General features: G+C 55.1%; 1 protein-coding gene across 1 annotated transcript in view; it reads left to right on the top strand.

Annotated features, from left to right (window-relative positions):
• The first annotated feature begins 12,545 nt into the window (after nt 1–12,545).
• GRIK3 (glutamate ionotropic receptor kainate type subunit 3) overlaps nt 12,546–21,261 on the top strand; it is a 186,049-nt gene continuing 177,333 nt past the window's right edge. Inside the window, exon 1 of the mRNA XM_016219946.2 lies at nt 12,546–12,660. Coding sequence (XP_016075432.1) covers nt 12,546–12,660 — 115 coding nt within the window. The remainder of the gene's footprint in view (nt 12,661–21,261) is intronic.

The raw sequence follows: 21,261 nt of genomic DNA, 5'->3' as shown, positions 1-21,261 counted from the left end.
GCGTGAGGGATGGTGGGCCCTGCCGGGCCCATCAGAGGGTCCTGGAGGAGCCCTCCCCCGTCAGAGGCCCGAAGCAGGCCGAGCAGCTGCGCCGGCTGCCCCGTGGCTGCCTGTCCGTTCTGGGAAGCAGGGGCTGTACTCTCGGTTTGCAGACACTCCCCTGCCGCTCAGGCTGCCGCGGTGCCGCAGGTTCGAGGGCATCAAAGGCTTGCGGGTACTGCTTGCTCCCTGCGCAGAAGGGGCTAGTCCCTCCCCGAGGGTCATAGAGAGTGCCCCCCAGAGTCACCAAGAGGCTTGCTGAGCTTGACGGGAAGCACCCAGCACTGTGCCTGGCCACATTATTGCTTGATTTGGGTGCCCCCAAGCAGGAGATTTAGGGGCGTTCCAGACAAGGTGGGAGCACAATGATAGACTTCTGCTGGGGGGAGGCCTGCCAGGTGGAGGGAAAAGGTGTCCAGGGTCCCCATGCTGCACCACTACAAAGGGGGGTGTGTGTCACAGACAACAGCCCATCCTGTGGCCTTTGAGTGGAATCGGAAAGGAGAGGGGTGTGTGCAGCAGGCAGGAGACTGAAACACCTCCCAGCGAGTGGGAAGAGAGAAGCTGGGAGGGAAAGAATTGGGTGGGAAATCAAGGCCCCTGGAGAGAAGGACGGTGGAGAGATGGAGACAGAGGGATGAACAATGCTCATTGAGTTCTCCACTGGCAGGGTCCCTTCCAGAGAGGATGGCCCTTCCCCCTCCTCCACCTGACCCCACTGATGGCTGCTGTCCTATCAGATGGCAGGATGCCACCAACACCTTTCTTGTCTGCGGTGACTTTCAGTCCCCCTCTCTGGGGCACCCCCTCCCCTCAACATCTAATTAAAGGGAGGAAAGTAATTAAGGAAGGGCATGTAACATTCCCTGTAACACTGAACTAAAGAGCGCCCCGGCCCCTCCCCCACCTCTGATCCATAAATATGACATGCGGAACAATGCACTGCAACACCAAATTGTTTATTGCTTGCTAAGCTGGAAAGCACTTGAATTAACCTCCTGCATAAGTGGAGTTAGGAAAGATCCAGGCATCTGTAAGTGGAAAGAGGACATGAACAAGACAGAGTCCTTGTCAGGGAACCCAGAGGATGGGGCCTCCCTCCCTCCCTCATACCAGCATTTACTAAGGAGGCTTGGGGGAAAGAGCGCTTGGTGGTGCTCAGGACACAGAGGAGCATAAACCAACATCATCTCTGTAGTTTGAGACATGTTGTCCTTCGCAGTTTTTAGTGTGGCAGCTGTAACCCAATGAAGAGGGGGCCTGCTACGCCAGGAGAGGACGCTTCTGGGGCTGGGGCCTAAAGCGAGATGGCAGGACAGCCCCCCACTCCTGGCTGGATAATTATTCTTCAGCACGCCTATTACACACACAGGAACTGGAGGCCTGCAGTGATAAAGCAGTTGCTACCCCGACCTAGAGAAGCTCACAGTCCAGCTGGGGCGATGGGCTGGCCACAGCAGGAATTGCAGCCTTACAAGAGCCACTCCTTAGTCGAGCTGTGCACCAAGTGCAAGAAAAACACAGGGACAGGAAGAGGAAGGGAATGCATGCCCCATGAAGTAAAAGGATATGTCTAGAGGTGGGGCTGCCTGGATTCGAAACCTCACCTCCCACTTCCTAGCTGTGTCCCAGTGTCCCCGTCAGCAGAGTGGAACGAATAAGAGCTCCTACCCGACAGGGCAGCTGTGTGGATTAAAAAAGTTATCATGTGGAAAGAGACTAGAACGGTGCCTGGCACGTAGCAAGTGCTAACAAACGCCTGTCATTACTACCTACTTCTCTTGCCCTGACTTACTTGTGCAGGAGCCACTGGAGGGTTTTGAGCGAAAGAGCAGTAGCCTCCCTACTTATGCTGCATTTTGGAAAGGCCCCTCCAACAGTGGTTTGGATCCAGTATGTCCCCAAACACCACTGTTCCAGAATCCCCAGGGATTCTGTCCAAGCACGTATTTCCACACCTGCCCCAGAATTACTGAGTCAAAGTCCCTCAGGTAAATGGCCACAAGGGATATTTTAGGGACAATGGAAATGTTCTAAAACTGCAATGTGGTGAAGGTGGCACAACTCTGTAAATTCACTAAAAATCGTTCAGTTGTACAGTTAAGGTGGATGGAGTTTATGGTATGTAAATGATACCTCGATAAAGCTATTTTCAAAAACATCCCCGTGGTGAGTCTCTAAGGCAGCTCAGGGTCACACTGGGGCGGGGACCTTTGAGCCTGCCGCCCCAGGGCTGGTGGGCGATGTTGGGGAGGGGGAGACTAGGGCCAGGGAAGTCCAGTAAATCCTGCAGGCATGAGGCTTGTACAGTGCTTTCCTGGATGTGAGGCCCCTGTTCATATGCCCCTAAACTGCTCACTTATCTTTATCAAGAAAGCCGTTGGGTTTCCCTGAGGGCTCTTCCTCCTCAGGGCGCCCACAGCGCCAGCTTTGGCCTGCCTGCCATTAAAGCGCTCGGCCTCCTCGGGGAATGCTCTGCTTCCAGGCCTGGCTCTCCAGAGTCCTGAGAGTTCAAGGGCAGATACAGAGCAGGCACAGACTAGGTCGTCATCTGCACATCATGGTGCTTGCACCACCCCTGCTTCCCCTGGGTGGGGTGCGGATGGTGCTTTAGCACCCAGGAGGGGCCCCAGGGAGCTGGCCTTGTACAGGTCTTCCCGGGAGCAGGTGCTAAACTTGGCCTTCGACTCTTGGTTGCTCAGAAGCTGCTCTTGGGCTTTGTTTCCTTCCCCTCCTCCTGATGTCAGCCTTCATCCATGTCTTTTCCCCTCTGCAAGGCTGGGAGCTGTTTATAGGGACAATTTTTCCTCTTGTGTTCCCAAGCGCCCAACTTCGCCCCTCTGCTCTTCCTTGAGTCGCCACAGCTTCTATCTGTCTTCCTCCAACCTTTGGCTGGGTTTCAAGAGCTCCTAGTTTGTTCCTCTGTCCCCTATGTGGGTTCTCAAGCTCTCATCTGTTTCCTCAAACTCTCCACTTTTCTGTGATCCCATGATCCCTATTTGCATCTCTCCTGTCACTACCTGTGCCCCTTGGCCTCGACCATTTACCCATGATTCCACCTGTGACCCTGTGGCCCTCCCCATGTCACCTCAGACCTTCCTGGTCACCCCATGACAGTGGGTCACCAGTAACGCTTGTTGAAAAAGAACAAATGAATAGATGAGGGAAGCGGCTGTGCAGATATTTGGAACTAGCTTGAAGTGTGATTGGTATAAAAGTGTTTTCCCTTGAATTATCCGGAAAATTGTTTCTATTTTTTACTCAGTGTTATGTGCGCAGACGCATGCACAGCACAAGCTGTGGAATTTTTGCCCAGGCCCCTCCCCTTCTGTCCTGGCCTCTGGCCACAGGAGCAAGAACCAGCAAGGTAGCTGGCTTCTGTCTCCCTGCGGCACAGCCACACGTGGGCTCTCTCAGAGGGCACCCAGGAGAGGAGTAAAAAACCATCCAGGCCCCAACCTGGCTGCTCTGTCATGTCCTGTCTTTCCTGGGGCAGTAAGGCCACCATCAAAGGCCCAAGCCCCCTGACCCGATGCATAGGAAACCTCTGTCCTTGGAAAGCCAGAGGGTCGCGTCAGACTCCCTCGTCTCCCTGGAGAACAGCCACCAGGATCTTGTTCTCCGTCCCCATACCCTGGTTCTCAAGCTTCTTTGGGCTTCTCTGAGTGTCTCTGAGCATCCTGGTGCTTGGAAGGGATGTACCTGCACGCTCAGGAGCTGAGGGACTCGGCTGGCTGACTCCACAGGATGAAACGAAGCCAAATCAGAGCAACGAGGCTGTGGCCACTGGCACCCGTCCCAGTCCACCCATTTACTCAACCCAGCCCAACCCAGGTGGAGCGGGGCTGGGATTAACTGATTGGCAGAATGCTGTTCCCCATCACACAGTCCTCCTGGCACCTCAGAGATAACACAGAGCCGCGCTGGCTCCGGCAGCTGGGCCCCCTCCGTCCTGCCCGGGGCTCCCGCCCAGCCTCCTGTCCCCACTGCCTTTGTCATGCTTCTGTCCTCTGGGAGGCCAGGCAGCAGGCACAGCTAGGCGGCTGGGTTTCGGAGCCTCGGAGCCCCAGCCTCCCTGAGCTTCCGAAGGCTCCCGGCTCTGCATTGGGTTGGGGGCGGAGTATTCTCTTTCTCAGTGAGACCTCCTGACTGGTTCCTCAGGTCAGAGGCTGGGAAGAGTCCCTGGAGATGAGAGGGTGCTGGACTGAGATGCGGAAAGGGGTTAGTCAGGCTTATCGCCAAGGTCAGAGCCAAGAGGAAGCTCAGGTGGGTAGAAGGAGGGGCTTGATGGGGAAGAGGGAGGCTGGAGAAATGTCCAAACCTGGCAGCAGGTCTGGGGTAAAAGCTTTCGGCTTCCTTCCTCCTGGCAGCCTGCCTGCCTACTGCGTGAACACAGAGACACTTCCCTACCCAGTACACACACTCACTAACCCTACAGCTTTGGGGGCACATTTTATGTAGTGTTGGGTGGGGGAGAGGATTAGAGAAATGGCTTGACACGAATCATTCCTTCTGAGCCCCTCCCCACCCCCTTCACATACGTCCCAGTGGACCCTGGAAGGCCTGCAGTGAGTGTGTGTGTGTGTGTGTGTGTGTGTAAACACACTGCTCTTCCTACCAGAGGCTTACAGGAGAGGGTTTTCTTCCAGGGTCTGTTCAGGAGTCCCATATGTTTGTGCAGCAAAGAGAGTTAACCACTAAGTACAACTCACCGTGACCATGTGCTGGGTACTATGCTAAGCGCATCACATGTATTAATTTATTTAATCTTCACAACATCCCCGCAGGGCAGAGGCTATTATTATCCCCATTTGACAGACAGGAAACAGAGGCAAAGAAAATTAGGTAGATTGCCCAGGGGTACTAGGCTGATAAGAGAGAGGGCAGGTGTGAAGCCAGCCTGCCTGGCTCCAGAGTTCACGTTTTCACTAGTCGTAGGTGGATGCTAGTAGTCCTGTGTACGTGTGCACATGTGCACAGCGGTGTAGGCAGTTCCTGTACTTGGGTGTTTGTGTGTGGACGGGCATAGCACCGGGGACAGGTGCCCTCCCATGGAGGCCTGCCCAGCTCCGTTCAGCGAAACCTTGAGGAATTCGCCTCTTCTCCTTCCCCCAGAGGAGCCTGGAGCTCTCCCCTGCCCAGGCTGCTCCTACCTCTGACCAGCTCCCCGAGGCTGGTGTTCAGCCTCCCTGTGTCCTCGCTGCCCACGAACAAGGCACTGGGAGGGAGAACAGCAAAGGCACATTTACACTCTCAGGGCTCGGGTGTGGTGGTGGTGGTGGTGGGAGTTGGCTTCTCGAACCTGCAGCAGCTGGAATTTTGGTCACTCTCAGTCCCATTCAGACCACAAACACCAGTACTTTATTCCACCTTTGGCAGCTGCTGGATAAAAACTCCTCTCCCAGAGCGCGGGGGGGATAGTGCTGGACCGGCAAGGATCCGCTGAACCAGGGGGTGGGGCTGGGACTGTCCTGATCACACACCAGGTCACGGGGAACCGGGCAGCCGGCGTCTTGCTCCCCTCTGGAGCTGGGGCGGAGAGGCACCATCTCTTTCCAACAGCCCGCCGCCCTCCTCTCCCCCGGGTCCCCTCCCGAGTGTTGGGGGCACGTGCTCCTCTCCGCGCAGCCTGGCCGCCTGCCGCCCTGCCTGTCTTTCGGGCAGAGAAGCGCCATCCCTGCGTGCCAGAGAGGCACAGGTGTGCCTGGGCCGCTCACAGCGTACCACCTGCTGGAATCTTGGCGGAGGGTGGACTTGGGACAGGATCCACGGCCCAGACAGTCTGTGGCATAATTAAGAGAGAGCAAAACACCAAACAAAACAATGTTTTCCTTCCTCTCTCTTTTCTTTCACTTGCCCTAATTGTTTTCCCACTTTAAAATTCTACATCAACTTTAATTAAGCTGGCCTCGGGCAGGGAAGTCTGGCAAACTTGGAGAAGTTCACTTGTTTATTTTCTTATCACTCAGCAATTGGATTTTCGTGGCTCCCTCTGCTCCCTCTCCCTCTCTCTCTCTCTCTTTCTCTCTCTCTTTCTCTCTCTCAGAAGGGATGGTGGCAGCCTCCTGCTCGAGGGAGGACAGGTGCAGACAAGAACTGCTCATTGCAGTCTCCGAGGGAGGCACTTCTCCAGAAAAATCTACCGTTGACCAACTTCTGCAGCAGTTTTCGCTCACCTCCCCCTCCAACCCTGCTCTGCTAGACCCTGCAAGGTCAGGGTGTGGCAGAGGGGAGCAATTTTTAAGCAGCTGAGAGAGCACTGGACTTGGAGTCCAGAAACTTGGGTTGGAAGCTCAGTTTTTCCACTTAGTTGCTGGGCACAGGTCATTCGTTTACTAGTCACTTGTTTGCTCGTTTGCTCATCTCGCATTTATTCATTCATGCATTCATCCACTTTCTCACTCGCCATTCACATGCTCATTCATCCACTCTCTCCCTATCACACTGAGCAAAGGTACATGCCTGCTTCTGCCACCACCAACCCCACCCCACACCACCCAGCCCCATATTTGTGGGCAAGTTATTTGACTCCATTGAGCCCGTTTCTTTATCCCTGGGTTGTTTCAAGGACAAAGAGATCATGTGAATGAAAGTCAGTGTGGCTCTTGGCTCAGTGTGGTGGCATCACGTGGCAGCTCTAAATTACATCCATCATCAGACCTGGGCTCTGGGTCTTAGTGGGCTTTGGCTTTTGTTGGCAAGTCAAAGGCTCAGACCATCTCCAGGGTCAGGGATGTTAGCTAAATCCTGAAGGTTGCTGAATTTTGTGATAAAGTGGAGGATATGAGAGCTAGGGGCTCTGAAGGAGCCTGGGTGGTGAGCTTAGTACATTGCTGGGGCACCCTGGGCTGTACCATGAGGATGATGGTGTCTGAGGCTCAGCCTAAAAAGCAGCTGAGGACAGGAGAAGCAGGCAGGTGTCTGCTCAGTCTGGTGGGGAGGCAGGGGATGAATGGCATGGGTGAGCAACTGAGCGAGTGGGCGACTAGGCAAAGGACTGAAATTTGAATGAAAGAGCGAACAACTGAGTGATTGACTAAAAGAGTAGATGGCTAAGTAAATGAATGGATAAATGAAAGTAAGTGGATGAATGTAAGTGAATGAATGAGTGAGCAATGAAGTGAGGGAATGTAAGCAAATAATTTAAGCAAAAGATTGAATAAATGTATGAATGAATATCTGAGTGAATTATTAGGTGACTGGATAAATTACATAATTAGGGAATAACTGAATGAATGGATGAAGACACAAATGGGTAAGGGACTGAGTAAATGAATTAATGAATGAGTGAATGACTGAGTGGATGATCCTATGAACAAATGAATGAATGGATGTGACTGAATGAATGTCTGAGTGAATGAATGAGTGATTGCATGAATAAATTAATTAGGGAATGACAGAATGACTTGAACGAAGGAACAAGTGACTCTAGTCCCCACCCCCGGTATGGGGAAAGGGGGCCTGCTGCCAGGGATGGGCGGAGGTGATGTTTTCCTGCAGGCAGTCCTCCCCTCCCCCTAAGGCAGCAGATCCCCATCGGCTTCCAGACCATCAGTGACTGTTCCATTATGTATAGATACAAACGGGATTGCCATGTATCATTTACTCCTCCACCAGCACCGCGCCCAAACTATTGAAACGCAGATGTCAGTAAAATAATGTATCTCTGGTGGCTTGTCTACCTGTCTCACTCACTGCTGAGAAATAACTCGCAGCCGCCAGTTAAGCTAACAATAAACACAGGAATTGACTTCAGTGGGAATGAACTCGCTTGACTGTTGACAAAAATCTAAGGTGATGCAGTCTTCCCTGGGCTTGTGGCTTGTTCAGGTGGCAGCTGACTGCTGCCGTGCTTCTTCCTTTTTGGGACAGGGATGAGGGGCAAAGGCCCCCTGGGCTCAGAGGCAGGTCATGGTGTCCTGTGAAGGGCCAAGGCTTCACTTTTGTGGTTGGCACAAACTTTGATGAGGAGAGAGTGCTGTTACAAGTGGGTATGAGGAAAGTGTCTCTGCTTCCTCCCTGCTCAGGCAGTTAGCAAAGACCAGGGAGGGGCTGGCAGCTGCCTCTTTCTAGTCCTGGACCCCCTCCAGGATGAGATGGGGGCGAGGTAACCTCTCCCCCCATTCACACCAAGGCACCCCAGCACAGGTCTGCGCAGCTGCAACAGGCAGGCTGGTAGTGGGACACTTAGGGGAGTGGCCGGAAAGCCCTGGCTTCAGTGTCCAGCCACCGCCAGTAGCCTGCCCACAGGGCAGTCTGAAGGGAGATGAAGGTAAGCAGGCTTCAGCAGAGGGCACTCAAGTCCTAGGAATCTGCACTCAGCTAACCACAGGCGTGTGCTCCGCAGTTTCCCAGGGAAGCGGAGATCATGAATCTCAGTAACTCGAGCCCAGGGCCTCATCACTCACAGTGATTGTGGGGGGATTGAGAGCTGGAGTGGATGAGTCTAACAAAATACGCACACGGGGGACTCGTCTAAGTGAGCCTGCTTGGCCACCACTGGGGATCCCCTCCCACCCCCACAGAAGCCAGGGAGGGGTTTGGGGAGTGGCCCAGAGGGGCCTGGCAGTTTACTGTTTCTTTCTCCCCCTATCCCCACCTGTGAGCTGGTGGGAGACATGAATCTGGCTGGCAGCGACTTGGGCCAGCTCAGCCGTTTTTCGGGGATGTTAATGAAATGCGGGAGCACTTGTCCTTTCAGACAGCGGCCCCTTTTATTTTGGAATGAAAAGCTGCATTAGTCTGAATGAGGTTTGGAGGCCTCATAAATCCAGTGCTGGCTGCCTCGTGGGGGAGCGAGGAGCCCAGGCCTGGCTGGTGAGTAGACTTGTTTACCAACAATTTGAAAAGCCAGGATTGGTGGCTCTCAGTCCCTGGAGATGCAGCTTGAGACTGTGCCAGTTCCAGTGCCTGCTGGTGACAGGACAGCCTGGACAGGTGCATGAGACAGGGAGAGAGGGCTGCAGGTTTCTGGGGACTATGGAGCTCCCCAGTTTGCTCTAGTAAAGGTCCCAAATCCTATTCTACTTTAGCCCTTCTACAAGCAACCAGAAGCTCCAGTGGGTCTCTAGTGGAAGTGACAGGTGACAGGGTACTTCTCAGATAGCATGTGCCCTGCTCAGCCCATGCAGGATAGGACAAGGGTCGAGCCTGCAAACTTAGGAGGTAGATAGGCCTGCATGTAGGTACTGGCTCGTCACCACAGTGCCTGGCAGTGATGGCTAATAAATATTAGAAAGAAGGAAAGAAGGAAGGAAGGAAAGAGGGAGGGAGGGGGAAGATCATATACTCGCTATGTGACTTTGGACCTCTTAATGTCTCTGAGGCTCAGATTCTTCATCTGTAAAATGCAAAAATCATAGGGATTCTACTATAGCCAGCCATGGAGAGGGTCAGATGAAGTGATGCATGCATGGAAGGTGCACTCAGTGAGTCTGTTGTCCAGAACATAGGAAACATGTACTAAAGACTCATGGTCATTATTAGCATTGCTTGTGTTTTTGTTATAATGTTTCCTACCCTCCACCACACTGGGAGAAGCAGCCTGCTTGCTGTCAGTTTGGGGAGACCTCTGTGGTACAAAATGGCTTGCACCTAGGTCCAGAAGGCCCAGTCCTGGGTGGGGCAGCTAGCTTCCCTCTCACCCCAGGCTCCAGCTGGCTGCCAGGCCCAGTGACCAAACCCACAGCCCCTGCAGCTGAAGGCTGTTCCCACCGCAGTCAACAGACATGGCAGCAGAGGAAAGCCTCCCTCCGCAGTGCTGGCAAACTCCCGCCCACTTTGAAATGTGGACGAGCAAGACCCAGCATGTGCTGCTTCCCTGGGGGTAACAGGGGGGCCCTGGTGACAGGGCCTCATATCCTACCCCCACCCCCCCATGCCGCCCCGCCTTAATCCATTCACTTCTCTAGTACCATTGTCCTGCTGACTTTCTCGGAGGCTGGTCCTCCTCCTCCTGCTCCCCACCCTTCACCTCTCCCTCCCACTGGCCTTTCTCAGGGTTCTGGGCTGGTTGCAGACCTGTCCCTTCCAAGGAGTCACACCTCTACCCTCCTGCTTCTTCAGTTTCTCAGCCGGGCCACTGTTCCCTGCACCCTGCCCCTCTCGTGGCACAAGGCTGCCTGCAGGATAACCAGAACAGAACTAGCATCCAGGCTCCCTTTCCATCCCCTGACCATCTTTGGGCACTGCTGGTGATGCCCTTTTAGAACCGTCGCATCCTTTGTCTTGAGTTCAGGTCCTGCCAATCCCCTTTCCATCCCCCCATCAGGGGACTGGGATTTTCTTCCTTAGAGAACAGCCAGGACTTTTTGGCTTCTTGGAGCAACTAAAACAGCTGTGGAAGCTGACAGGTGACGGAGGTGAGACATCCCATCTTGAATGAAGAGGCTCCTCCAGCTTCATCCTGGAGGGTGGGGCCTTCTGCTCCTCACAGGTGCTTCCCTCTTGCTGGCGTCCACGGGGGGCAGTTATTCTCTATCAAGAGGTGGCAGCTGCTGCTTCTCTGGCTCTGATCTGCATGTCCTTCCCTCTGGCCTCTTGAGTAACATTTTCCAGTGGCTGCTTGGGAAACCAGCAGTTCCTGCTCAAGGGTGAGGAAGGCCCAAGTCTGGCAAAGACAGATGGCAGGTAACCTCCCTTTGTTGGTGGATCGTTGAGAATGGCCCCAAGGCTGTCAGACCTCTTTCTCTTCTCAGAAGGAGAGCCCCGGGGATCTCTCCTCCTTCTCTCACAGTCTCCCCTTCAGGTGGGAGGGAGTCCCCTCCTAATTGGCAGGATTGGCCATGCTGCAATATTCACGTCCCCACACAATGCCCTGGTCCCCTACACCCAGGCAGGGAGGGAAAGAAAAGACGGGGAAATGAATAGGCCAGATAGAGCTCCCCTCGTAGTCGATTTGTAAGAAAATTAAAGATTTGCTTTTCAGATGTTGGGGGCCATGCTCTTACCAGACAGCTGGCAAATGGGAGAGACTGGGAATGATGGAGTAGATCAAATTATTTAAATGAGCAAAATAAATTCACACACAGCCTAGCCGTTGCCGGTGACAGACCCGTTTATTTATCTACTGTATCGGCACCGCTTTGTCTCTGTCAAAAAGGTCATTAAACTCGCCTAACTGCGTAATTCGCAGCCTCCTGCTCCAGACTCGCTCCACAGCCCTTCCCTTCCCTTGACACCCAGCGCCACTTGAAAAAAAAATTTATTATTGCTAATAAACAAGGTGGGTTTTTGGTTGTTGTTATTTTTAACCCCTTGCTCCCATTCGGGTCCTGCTCCATCCCACGGGAAATTACAGTTTCTCTTTATTCTGTCTCAGGAGGAATGGGGGAGGGGGGCAGCCTCCCCTGCATTGCTGTGAGAGAGGGATGGGAAGTACCGGGGTGCATCTCAGCAGCCCCTCTGACGATAGGATTTAGCCGGCCCCTGTCCTAGCTGTGCGCGGGCAGGTCCTGGCGTCCACAGCAGAGGGTCCGGCCTGGGCTCTCGCGCCCCTACCAGCTCCCGCAGCTCCCTCAGTGTAGGCAATTCTCCTTGAATTCAGTCTCCCAGGGCCCCAGCCCCAGCCCCGAGTCCATGAGGGATGGGGTTAGGGAGGGAAACCGGCTCCCGGGCAGTCTCCGGCCGACGCCGTCCAGCCAGCCCCAGCGGCGCGCGAGCTGGAAGGCGAGACTGCAGACGGCGGGCTCCCGGTGCCTCCGCTCCCGGCAGGCGCGTCTCCTCCAGCTGGTCGGGCCGCGAGGCGGCCGCCTTCTCCCAGCTCCCGGTGCCAGCTCTCGTGCTCCACGCCCGGCTCCCCGGCTCCGTGCCCTCGCAGTTGAAGGGACTGGGGGCTGCAGGGCGGATGGGGACGTCTGGGAATCGAGGAGAGCCCTCGTTCTCCGTGCGTCCCCCCAAACTGCTTCCCGGGTCCCCTTCCCCGCCCCCTGCACAGGTGTGAGCGTGCGAGTGTAGCCTCGGCGGGTGTGAGTGTGAAGTGTGTGTGCGCGGGGGAGCGCGCGGAGGGAGCGCGGGCGGCGGGTGGCGCGGGAGGCGGGAGGCAGGGCGCGGGGGAGGGGGCTGGGAGGGAGTGTGTGCGCGCGTGCAACTCCACTCCGGGGCTTTGTGAGAGCCCGGGCGATAGCATCGGCGGCGGCTGGAGGAGGAGCGGCCGGAGACGCGTGCAGCCCGCCCGCCAGCGCCCGGCAGCCTGGGCAGGTGGGAGCCCGCGCGGGAGCCGAGCCGACGCGAGCAAGAGCCGAGTCCGGGCGGAGCTCGGGCGGAGCACGGGAGCCCGGCGAGCGGGCGGCCCGTGGGCGGCATCCGGGCGGGGCGGGCGCCGGCTGGGCGGCCCCCCAGTAAGATGTGCGCGGCGCCGCGGGGCGCCCCCCACTCGCAGCGGCGCTCGGGAGCCGGGCAGCTGGGCCAGGCGGCGCCTCGGGGGCTGCTGCGAGCCCGCGCCTAGAGCTGCCGCCCCAGGGAGCCCGCCACGGCCGCGCCCCGGGCACGCTCGGCGGCGCCCAACGATGACCGCTCCCTGGCGGCGCCTCCGGAGACTGGTTTGGGAATACTGGGCCGGGCTCCTCGTGTGCGCCTTCTGGATCCCGGACTCGCGCGGGATGCCCCACGTCATCCGGATCGGTAAGAGCTCCCCGGAGCCGGGGGTCTCGGCGCGCCTGAGCAGGGGTGGGAATGGGGGCCTCTGGACGCGATCCCAAGAGGTTTTTCCCAACCTTTCCGGGCTGTCGGGCCGAGCGACCAGCAGGAGCTCTTTCTGGTGAGGACAAAGTTCCAAAGCCGGGGTCACAGGCCTTACTTATTGGGGAGGAGGCAAGCGGGGCCGCGGCGGGCGAGGGCGAGGGGCCCTTGGCGCGCTCCTGGGAAGCCAGACCTAGCGGAGTGTAACGGAGCGTTCCGGCCCCAACCCGAGTAGCGGGCGCGTTTCCCGGCGACTGCCAGCGTGACCGGCAGCAGACCGAGTTCTGGGACCCGGCTTCTCCGCGGAGCGGGAACCCTGGGGAAAGCGCCAACTTCTCTTCCCTCCTCGCTCCCTCCCCGTGGGCCCCTCGCCCCACCTAGGACGTGGCTCTAGCGGCCGCGGCAGGTACGCAGGACGCGGCTTCGCATGTGGGGCCAGCCAGTCGCCTCGCTCGGTGCCCGCCCCTGGCCGCGGTGGCCCGCAGTCAGCCCCGTGGCGTGGGGCAGAGGAGCGGCAGCCCCGTGGGTGGCTCCAGCCTCGCCTCATGGCGGAGGCCTCTCCTGCCTGGGGCGGCCCGGGTGGGGGAAGGGAGCGATCGAGCGCGCCCTGCGCAGCCGGGGGAAGCGGCGAGAGGGACGCGAGTGGTTTTTAAAGTTAGCGGAAATCCCTCCGCAGCTGGCGGTGCTGGCGGGCTGCGCGCAGCTTTCCGGGGCTCTTGCGTCCCCGCATTGCTTCTCGCCGGGGACTCTCACGCGGGCTTTAACTTTGTTGTGGCCGCCCCCAAGCGCCCTGTGGGCAGCGCTCTGGGCTGTGCGGCGGGGGGCGGGGGGCTGAGTGTCCGGCGGCAGGACCTCCGCGGCTGGGCAGGGCTTGGCCGCTCGGGATCCTCCGTTACGCAGGCCCTGCACCCGCCGCCAGGCCGGAGACCTGGGTTCGACAGGCGTTACCAGAGCCTGGCACAAGGCGGGCAGAGCTCTGTGGAGCCAGAGCTACCTTCCTCCCTTGTGGCACTTCTCTAGGTGCGGCCCCTGGGCTGCCAGAGGGTGCAGGGAACCAGTGTCGGATTTGGTTTGGTACTTGAGGTTTTTCCCAGGAGGCGGTGAGATCCTGGGAAGCTGTCTCCTCCGTAGCTCTCTCCTGGACCCCAGACCCTCTTGAACTCGACGTCTGGATGGTGATAGCTGTACAGTCCTTAGCTCTTCCCAGGCTGGGGTCTTTCATGCCATACCCAGGATCCTGGCAGGTGCACACGGGGAGGCAGAGGAGTCCGGTAACTGGACTCAGGATAGCCCTCATGGTCAGGCTTAACCCTTTGCAATCCAGGGTGTTCCTGGCAAGCCAAAAATATCTTCTCTCTCTGCCCCAGTGCCCAGTTTGGTCACCATTCTAGAGGTAGGCAGCCCATTAGTAATGGGCCAGCCCTTCCTTTATCCCCCCCTTCCTTCCCTCTGTTTTTTGGGGGCCTGCATGGTAGGGTGCCCTTGGGAGAAAAGGGGGGAGGAAAGGTGCTATGTGCTCAGCTCACGCATTGCAGGATCCTTTTCCTTGGTTCCTCCTCTGCAGGGGTGGGATGGGCATGCTCCCAGCCAGCTGCAGGGACTGAGGTCTTTGGGGGAGCAGGAAGACAGGAGCAGGTGAGGCCAGCCCCAAAAGAATGCGCTGAAGGGGCAGGATGATGTACTCTCACCTGCCCCTGCACTGTGAAATTGCCTTGCTCTGGGGGACTCCTCACTGACCTGAGGGGAAGCCTCAAGCCTGCCCGTCCTTTCTTGGGTCCAACCCTGTAATAATGCAATTAAGGATGGCAAAGCCCTCTTCTCTTCGAATCTTCTTCATATTAAGCCCCAGGATTAATTAGCGCGTCAGCCCAGACCATTTATATCCGAGAGTCTGGCCCCATTTGATTTTCAGCCTGTGGAGTGGGGTGCTGTGCGGACGCCAGACGTGACCACCGGAGCTGCGCCAGCTTGGACGGAGGCTGGGAAGGCTCTGGGCTTCTCTGGAGCTTCCTGGGGAGTTGAACTTCCATCCTCCTAAGCCCAGGCTCAGGCCTCAGCTGGAGTCAGGGAACTACAGTGGAGGTGGACATGGCACAGAAAGAGAAAGATTCTCTTGCTGAAACCCAAACCTACCGCCTTGGCTGGGCCCGATGCCATGTCCCTTATCTCGTTCCTCTCTACCCCTGTGATCTCAGGGCTCTGGCTGGGGCTGTGGGAATGTGGCCCCAGAAATTGGGCTCCGGAGTGTGTTGTGTGCTGTGTGCTTGTGGTTCCCAAGACTGGTGCCTGAGTCGGCTGCGCTTGGAGCGGAATCCTTCTCTAGCAGGCAGGCGTTGCCGAGCATCGGCCAGGGAGAGGGTTTTCCTGCAGGTGTGCAAAGGGCTCTGTGGGCTGGGGAGCAGCGCACCGCCCCCTCTCTTTGTGCCTCTTTTGGGGGCTGAAATTTCCTCTTAGACAAGGAGATGGATAGCTCAGCAGTGTGACAGAGTGTTCAAACAATCCGTCTTGAATAGATGAATTGCATTGCTCTGTCTTTTTGTAATTGTGTCTATCAGAGGGAGAGGTCAAGGCATTGATTGCTTGGATGGTTTGCAAGTAACAAAGGAGAGTGAGGGAGAGAGAGTAATTGGATTGTAGTCTGCAGGGGAAAAATGATCATTGATTCTTTTATATGAATATGTGGAAGATGTATTTTGCGTGTGATTACCAGGTGTTGCTCATTGAAGGTTTTCAAGGCATATTGTTCGGTATTTCATTATTATTATTATCATCGCTATTATTGTTCAGATGGATCCTGGTCTAACTCATGAAAGCAGTTTAATGCATGGGCCTTCTCAGCCAAATGGGCTTCGGTGACCTCATGCGGGGACCTGGATTTCCTAGTTACATGACTCAGAACCTGAAGTGGAGGGGCCTTGGGCTGGGAGCCAGGAGGCCTGGGTTTTCTGCTCTATCTTCCACCAGTTTACTGGGCCACCTAGTTGAAATCTTGCTCTCCCCCCCAACCTGAGCCTGTTTCCCTATCGGTAAACTGTTGGGGTGGCTGTGATGGTTTGGGCTATTCTGTGGCTTCCAAGTTCCCTTTCGTGCAGGCTGGCGGGGACTGTCAGCACCATTATAAATCTGTTGTGTCGATCCATGGTTAGATTCGTTGTGTTTCATGACCCTCCCACATGTTACATACATACTGTAGGATCGAGGGCCAGCCTGGAATTTAAAAAGGGAACCAGACAGTGGTGGCAGCAGCTGGGGAGCTCGAATGGATGGTGGTGATCTCTAGCCAGCCAGGGGTGAGGTTCAGAGCCAAATGACTGCAGAGACATAAAGCAGGTGTGTGTGCGTGTTTGTGTGTATGGGCGGGGGTGGGGGGCAGGGAGGGAAGGGCTGGCTCAGCTCCCGACGCTCTGAGCATCCACAGACAAAGTAGATCGGAGCTATGAGGCCCCCGATCCTAGGCTGGGGCCCCAGCCAGCAACTGCAGTCTGTCCGAGGGAAATGAGGTCCCCTCCCCCAGAGTTCCTGAACCAACCCCCTCTGCATCTCCTCCCATGAGTTCACCCGAAAGGGTCCTGAGTGTTTGTCTCTTGAGTTTGGGAGCTGCTGCGTGTAAAACAATGAGAAATTTCTCTCGGTGACTGGTGATGCGCTAAAACATCACCGCCTTGTAGGAGCAGACAGGAGCTGAATGAAGATCAATAGGATTTTCCCCCCTGGAAATAAATAGCTTCAGACAAGACCTGGGAGTGGCCCAAGGGGCCTTAGAAAGCATTAACTTGAGGAATTTCTGCCTCCACTTTCTAGCCCAGCTGCTCCTGTCAGCCCGGGTTTCCCTCCTTCCCGGGCTGGAGTTTCATTTCTTCCTGATGCCTGCCTTGCACTGCGCTAAACGGTCTTGACGTCAGGATGATCTGGGTTTTTCAAAGTGGTTTATGCAGGGTAAGCCAGGCACCGTGTCCCCATTAGGCCCTTCCAAGGTCACTTGCATCCCCCTGCCTCTGGCACAACAGCTGATTTCAGAAGTCCAACCCTGCTGTGCTATTTGAAAAGGACTTTTCAAGGGCCACTCTTCATCCCCTACCCCTTAAGGAAAGCAAGGCTGCTTAGCTGCTTCTAGGATCCTTTGTGGGGCCTATCTTATGAGCCTCACTGACTCACTGCGTTCCCAAGAGTACTCTCTGTCCCCACCCCCAGGTAACAGAGTCCACTTGGTGGGGGAGGAGGCACGGGTGCTCTATGTGGGCACTAGAAAAACCTCTCCTCTTGGGAGAGGTGCAAGGCTGTATGCAGAAGAGGCTGCAGGGCTGCTTGGGGTGCTCTTTTAGGGGGAGACCTGGTTGTGCTCAACAACTGAGGCCAAGCCTCCTCCACCCTGTAACAAACAGCTGCTCTTGCCTCTGCCTCCCCCCATTTTAGCCTGAGCCCCACTTTGCTTGCGCAGGACCCTCTAGAGGGAGCAGAGAAAGCCGCTGCTACACTTGGCTGGGCAGCAGCAGAGAGGAGCCCGGAGCTTCCCAGGCCCTGCCTGGCAACAGAGAGGACTTGAAGCTCCAGGATCAGGGCTCTTCCTCTGGGGCCAGCACCCAGCAGGCCCTGGCTTGGCTGGAGCTCTGGCCGGGTAGATGGGCCGAGGGCCTGATTGATGCATATGGGGGCCTTGTGTGAGCTTGTCGGCTTGAATAGCTCTTCTCCCAGGTGCTGATCCCCAGCAGCAGCACCAGGGGGCAGTGTGCCTGTGCCACGTTGGCCGTGCCTGGGACCCCACCGGGGTCTGGAGCAGTATCAAACTAATAAAACTACAACAAAAACAATACACCAGCCCCAATTTATCTGAGCACTTATTCGCTGCTAGGTCCTGTGCTGGGTGCTTTTCACACAGTGACTGGTAATGTGGGTGAATAGTACATGCTCAATAAATGTAGCTGTTGCGTTTCCCCCATCATCTTATTTAGTCTTCACCACCCTGCAGGCATTATTCCCATTTTGCAGATGAGGGGACTAACCTTGGTGAAGTCACTTGTCCAAGATCGCACAGCCAGTGAGTGGTAGAGGCAGGATAAGAACTCCCCTTCTGCCAGCCTGACTCCAGATCCTGTGCTTTTAGCTGTCTGTGTAGCTGGAAGGTAGAAAACAGCGATTTTCACAGGTGCTGAGTGCAGTGCTCCACCCCCGTAGTTCATCAGCTGATGACCTGGCCAGAGAAGGTGGCCGTGAATTAGCTTTTTGTTCTCCATTCCTTCTTTTTTTCCTCCCCAAACCTGTCCCCTCTTCCCTCCAACATCCTTTCCAGGCTAATAGGTTTTACTGCCATTTTATTTTTAAGCAAATGTCACATTCCAGCCTTCCAAATAGAGCCCGCCTTGCTAGGAATTGAGTTCGACGGACAATATGAGGGTAAGGCCCACTGACGCTAGACCCTGGAATATGCGTTGCTGTCCTGTACAGACAGTATGGGTAGGGTGGGGACCTGGGTGCAAGAGCTGCTCAACCCACCCTTCCCCATGGGGAAGACCTAACCCTTTTTTCCCACCAGGTTCCTTCTCCCAAGGGACATGGGGAGACTGGGACATGGTGGCTGCCAGGGACTGCACTGTTCTAGAAGTGGGGGGGAACTGCACTGCTCAGAGTCCCTACAGAGGTAACAGATTTGGGACAGGCACAATTGGAGGGATCATATTGTTTTCTAGGGCCTCAATTTCCCCATCTGTAAAATGGGAAGGATACTGACAGCCTCATAGAGTCGAATAGGTGTGGTGTCTTTTCAAGAAAGCTTAAATGCTGTCCAGAGATCAGCTTTTCTCCTTTTGCTGTTTGAGGAGCCTGATATGTGCAGGGCCAGGCCTGGGATGAGGTGCGTGAGGCAGCCAGGGAGCAGAATGTCAGGAGGCTCTCCAGTGGCAACCTTGCACTTGCACAACCAACCAGGAGAGTGAGCACCTCCTTAAATGTTGGGCCCCTAGGTGCCTCACTGGCCTTCACCAGCACCTGTGTTTGCTCATGAAATCCATGTTTTCTTCTGATTTTCTTGTGCTCCAGAGATAAAATCTTAATTGAGTTGTGATTGGGAAAGAGGAGACTGGATTGAGGGTGATAGGCCTGGGTTTGAGGACAACAGGTCTATCTGAATTTGCTTTGGTTTTCTACCGGCCACATTTTGTAACAGCCATGCCCAGAGCACTCTGTCCCACCTTGTCTTGCTGTCTTTCCTTTGGAATTTCGAGGGTCCACACTACCCCCTGTTTCAGCCTGTTCACTTTCCCATGGCCCTCTCCCTGCTTCCTTTGACCTTTAGACCATGTTTGCTAAGCTTATCCACCTTGGTTGTAGTTTTGCTTGTGGATGTCTAGGTCTTTCACTAGTGCAAGTGTGTCATGTCATGGAGTTGTCCAAGGGTACTAAGACCACCTCTCTCTCATCACTACTAAGAGGCAGAATGAATTTTTTGGAATGAAATAATATATTTTATTGATTCTAAGATGGACACACACTTTCATATCTTTGAAATCAGTGTATCCCACATGTCATGTCCCAGTTTACCTGCAGGATTTTTTTTTCTTGGCACTTCAAAACATAATGGTGTGTCTTAGGTTTGGTGAAATGTGCTGGACCTGAGTTTGAGTGTAAGTCTAATATGTACTTGCTTTGCGACCTTGGGCAAGTCACTTCACCTCTGAGCCCCTGTTTCTTCATCTATAAGGTAGAATTAACATTAGGTTAGTCCATATTCTGCTGTTTTTGACCTACAAAAACTTTATATGGTTGAATCTTATATAGTATCACCTTCATCAGGTTAGTGTGAAGATTAAAGGAGATAAAACATATACAGCTCTTTGCACAGTGCCTGATGCTTAATAAATGTTAGGAGAAAAGGATTCTCCAAGGGTGGAAGCCATGTCTCCACTGTCAGACTGTGAGCTCTGAGGCTGGCTGCTTCCCATGTGCCTGCTGCCTTGTGCCAGCCCCCATACTCAATACTACACACAGCTCAATACATGGCATTGGCCCACTACCCACATGCCCATGTGCCTGCAGTGGAATTAGCAGCCTGTGACAGTTACCCACCATGCTAGGGTGCAAGAGAGGTGCCCTTCCCAGGAGGCTCCTGGCTGTCGGCTCCCAGACTCCTCCTGGCCTGTTATCTCTTACACACCTGCAGCCACGGGGCACTGGTTCTTCCCTATATTTGCAGCGTGCTCACCGAAATGCATCTTGCATGTGCCCAGAGATCGGAAGATTCTGGTTATGGGATGCCCTCGAGGAATTGGTCCAGGGAGTCCTGATCTGTCCTTGGATGGGAGTCCAGTCTTGCTTCCTGGGCAGGCAGCAGGTGGGTCTGAGGCTGAAGGCTGGACCTCAGGGGACAGACACTGCTGGCTTTGCTGGGAGACACCAGGTAATGAGGCTGCGGCAAAAGCCGGGGAGGAGAGAGTCCCCATAGTCATCATTCAGAGGGGAGAAAATGAGATGGAGTGAGATCCGGGGGGGAGTGGCGGCCTCGACTCCAAATCCTTTGGTTCCATGCTGAATGGTGGTTAAGGAAGGCAGAGGGAGAAAGAGAGAGAAGGAGCTAAGATTCTCGTTTGTGTGAAGAGGGTTCCAAGCCATAGGAGAAAATTAAGTCTTGCACTATTAAAGGGGCTGATGCAGTCAGGCTGCCTATGGAAGGGGGTTTGTAGACTTCTCAGAACAACTGCAGGGATGAGCTCTTTAAAGATGGGAACAAGGGAGACTTCTGCAAAGCCTTCCTGCATCTGCCTTGCAGAACTGAAATATGCTATTCAGAAAAGCCTGCCCAATTGGGCGGAAAAGCAGGAGCCCGCAGCCACCACCCACTTCCCAGGGCTCCAGGCATCACATTTCCAGGCTATGGTGAAGAATCACAGAATCCAGGCTGAAAAGAACCCCAGGGGTCATTCCAGGCCTCTGGTTCCCACACATTAGCATGCATGAGAATCACTTGAAGCAGCCAGGAAAATACAGATCGCTGGGCCTCACCCTCACAGCTTCTGATTTGGTGGGTCCAGGGCGAGGCCTGAGAATTTGTATTTTAACAGGTCCCCAGATACTGCTGATGCTGTTCACCTGAGGACCATGGTTTGAGAACCGCTGTCCCGAGTCACAGGAGAACGCTCTTAGTAGGTGCGCATCTCATCGCTGATTGAATACTGCCTGTAACAGGAAGCACCTCCTTTTTTTTTTTTTTTTTTAAACATATCTTTATTGATTTCAGAGAGAGGAAAGGAGAGAGAGAGAGACAGAAACATCCATGATGAGAGAGTCATTGATCGGCTGCAGCCCACAACCCGGGCATGTGCCCTGATCGGGAATCGAACCCTGATCTCCTGGATCCTAGGTCAACGCTTAACCGCTGAGCCACGCAGCACCTCCTTTTGACCTTGCTTTTTTCCTGATTGCATATGTTTGGGCTTCCTCCTATCTTTGCTGCAAATTTCCCCCCTCAAACTTGTCTCCCTGCAGTTCCAGGGAAGATAATATAACTTGGACATTGAAAATGTAGGGTCTGAAATCCATCTGTCTGACTTTACA

Source organism: Miniopterus natalensis, chromosome 9 (assembly GCF_054644295.1).
Source record: "Miniopterus natalensis isolate mMinNat1 chromosome 9, mMinNat1.hap1, whole genome shotgun sequence".
In the NCBI taxonomy this organism is placed as follows: domain Eukaryota; kingdom Metazoa; phylum Chordata; class Mammalia; order Chiroptera; family Miniopteridae; genus Miniopterus; species Miniopterus natalensis.
The sequence above is the reverse complement of the archived record's forward strand: the minus strand, read 5'-3'. Positions and strand labels throughout refer to the sequence as shown.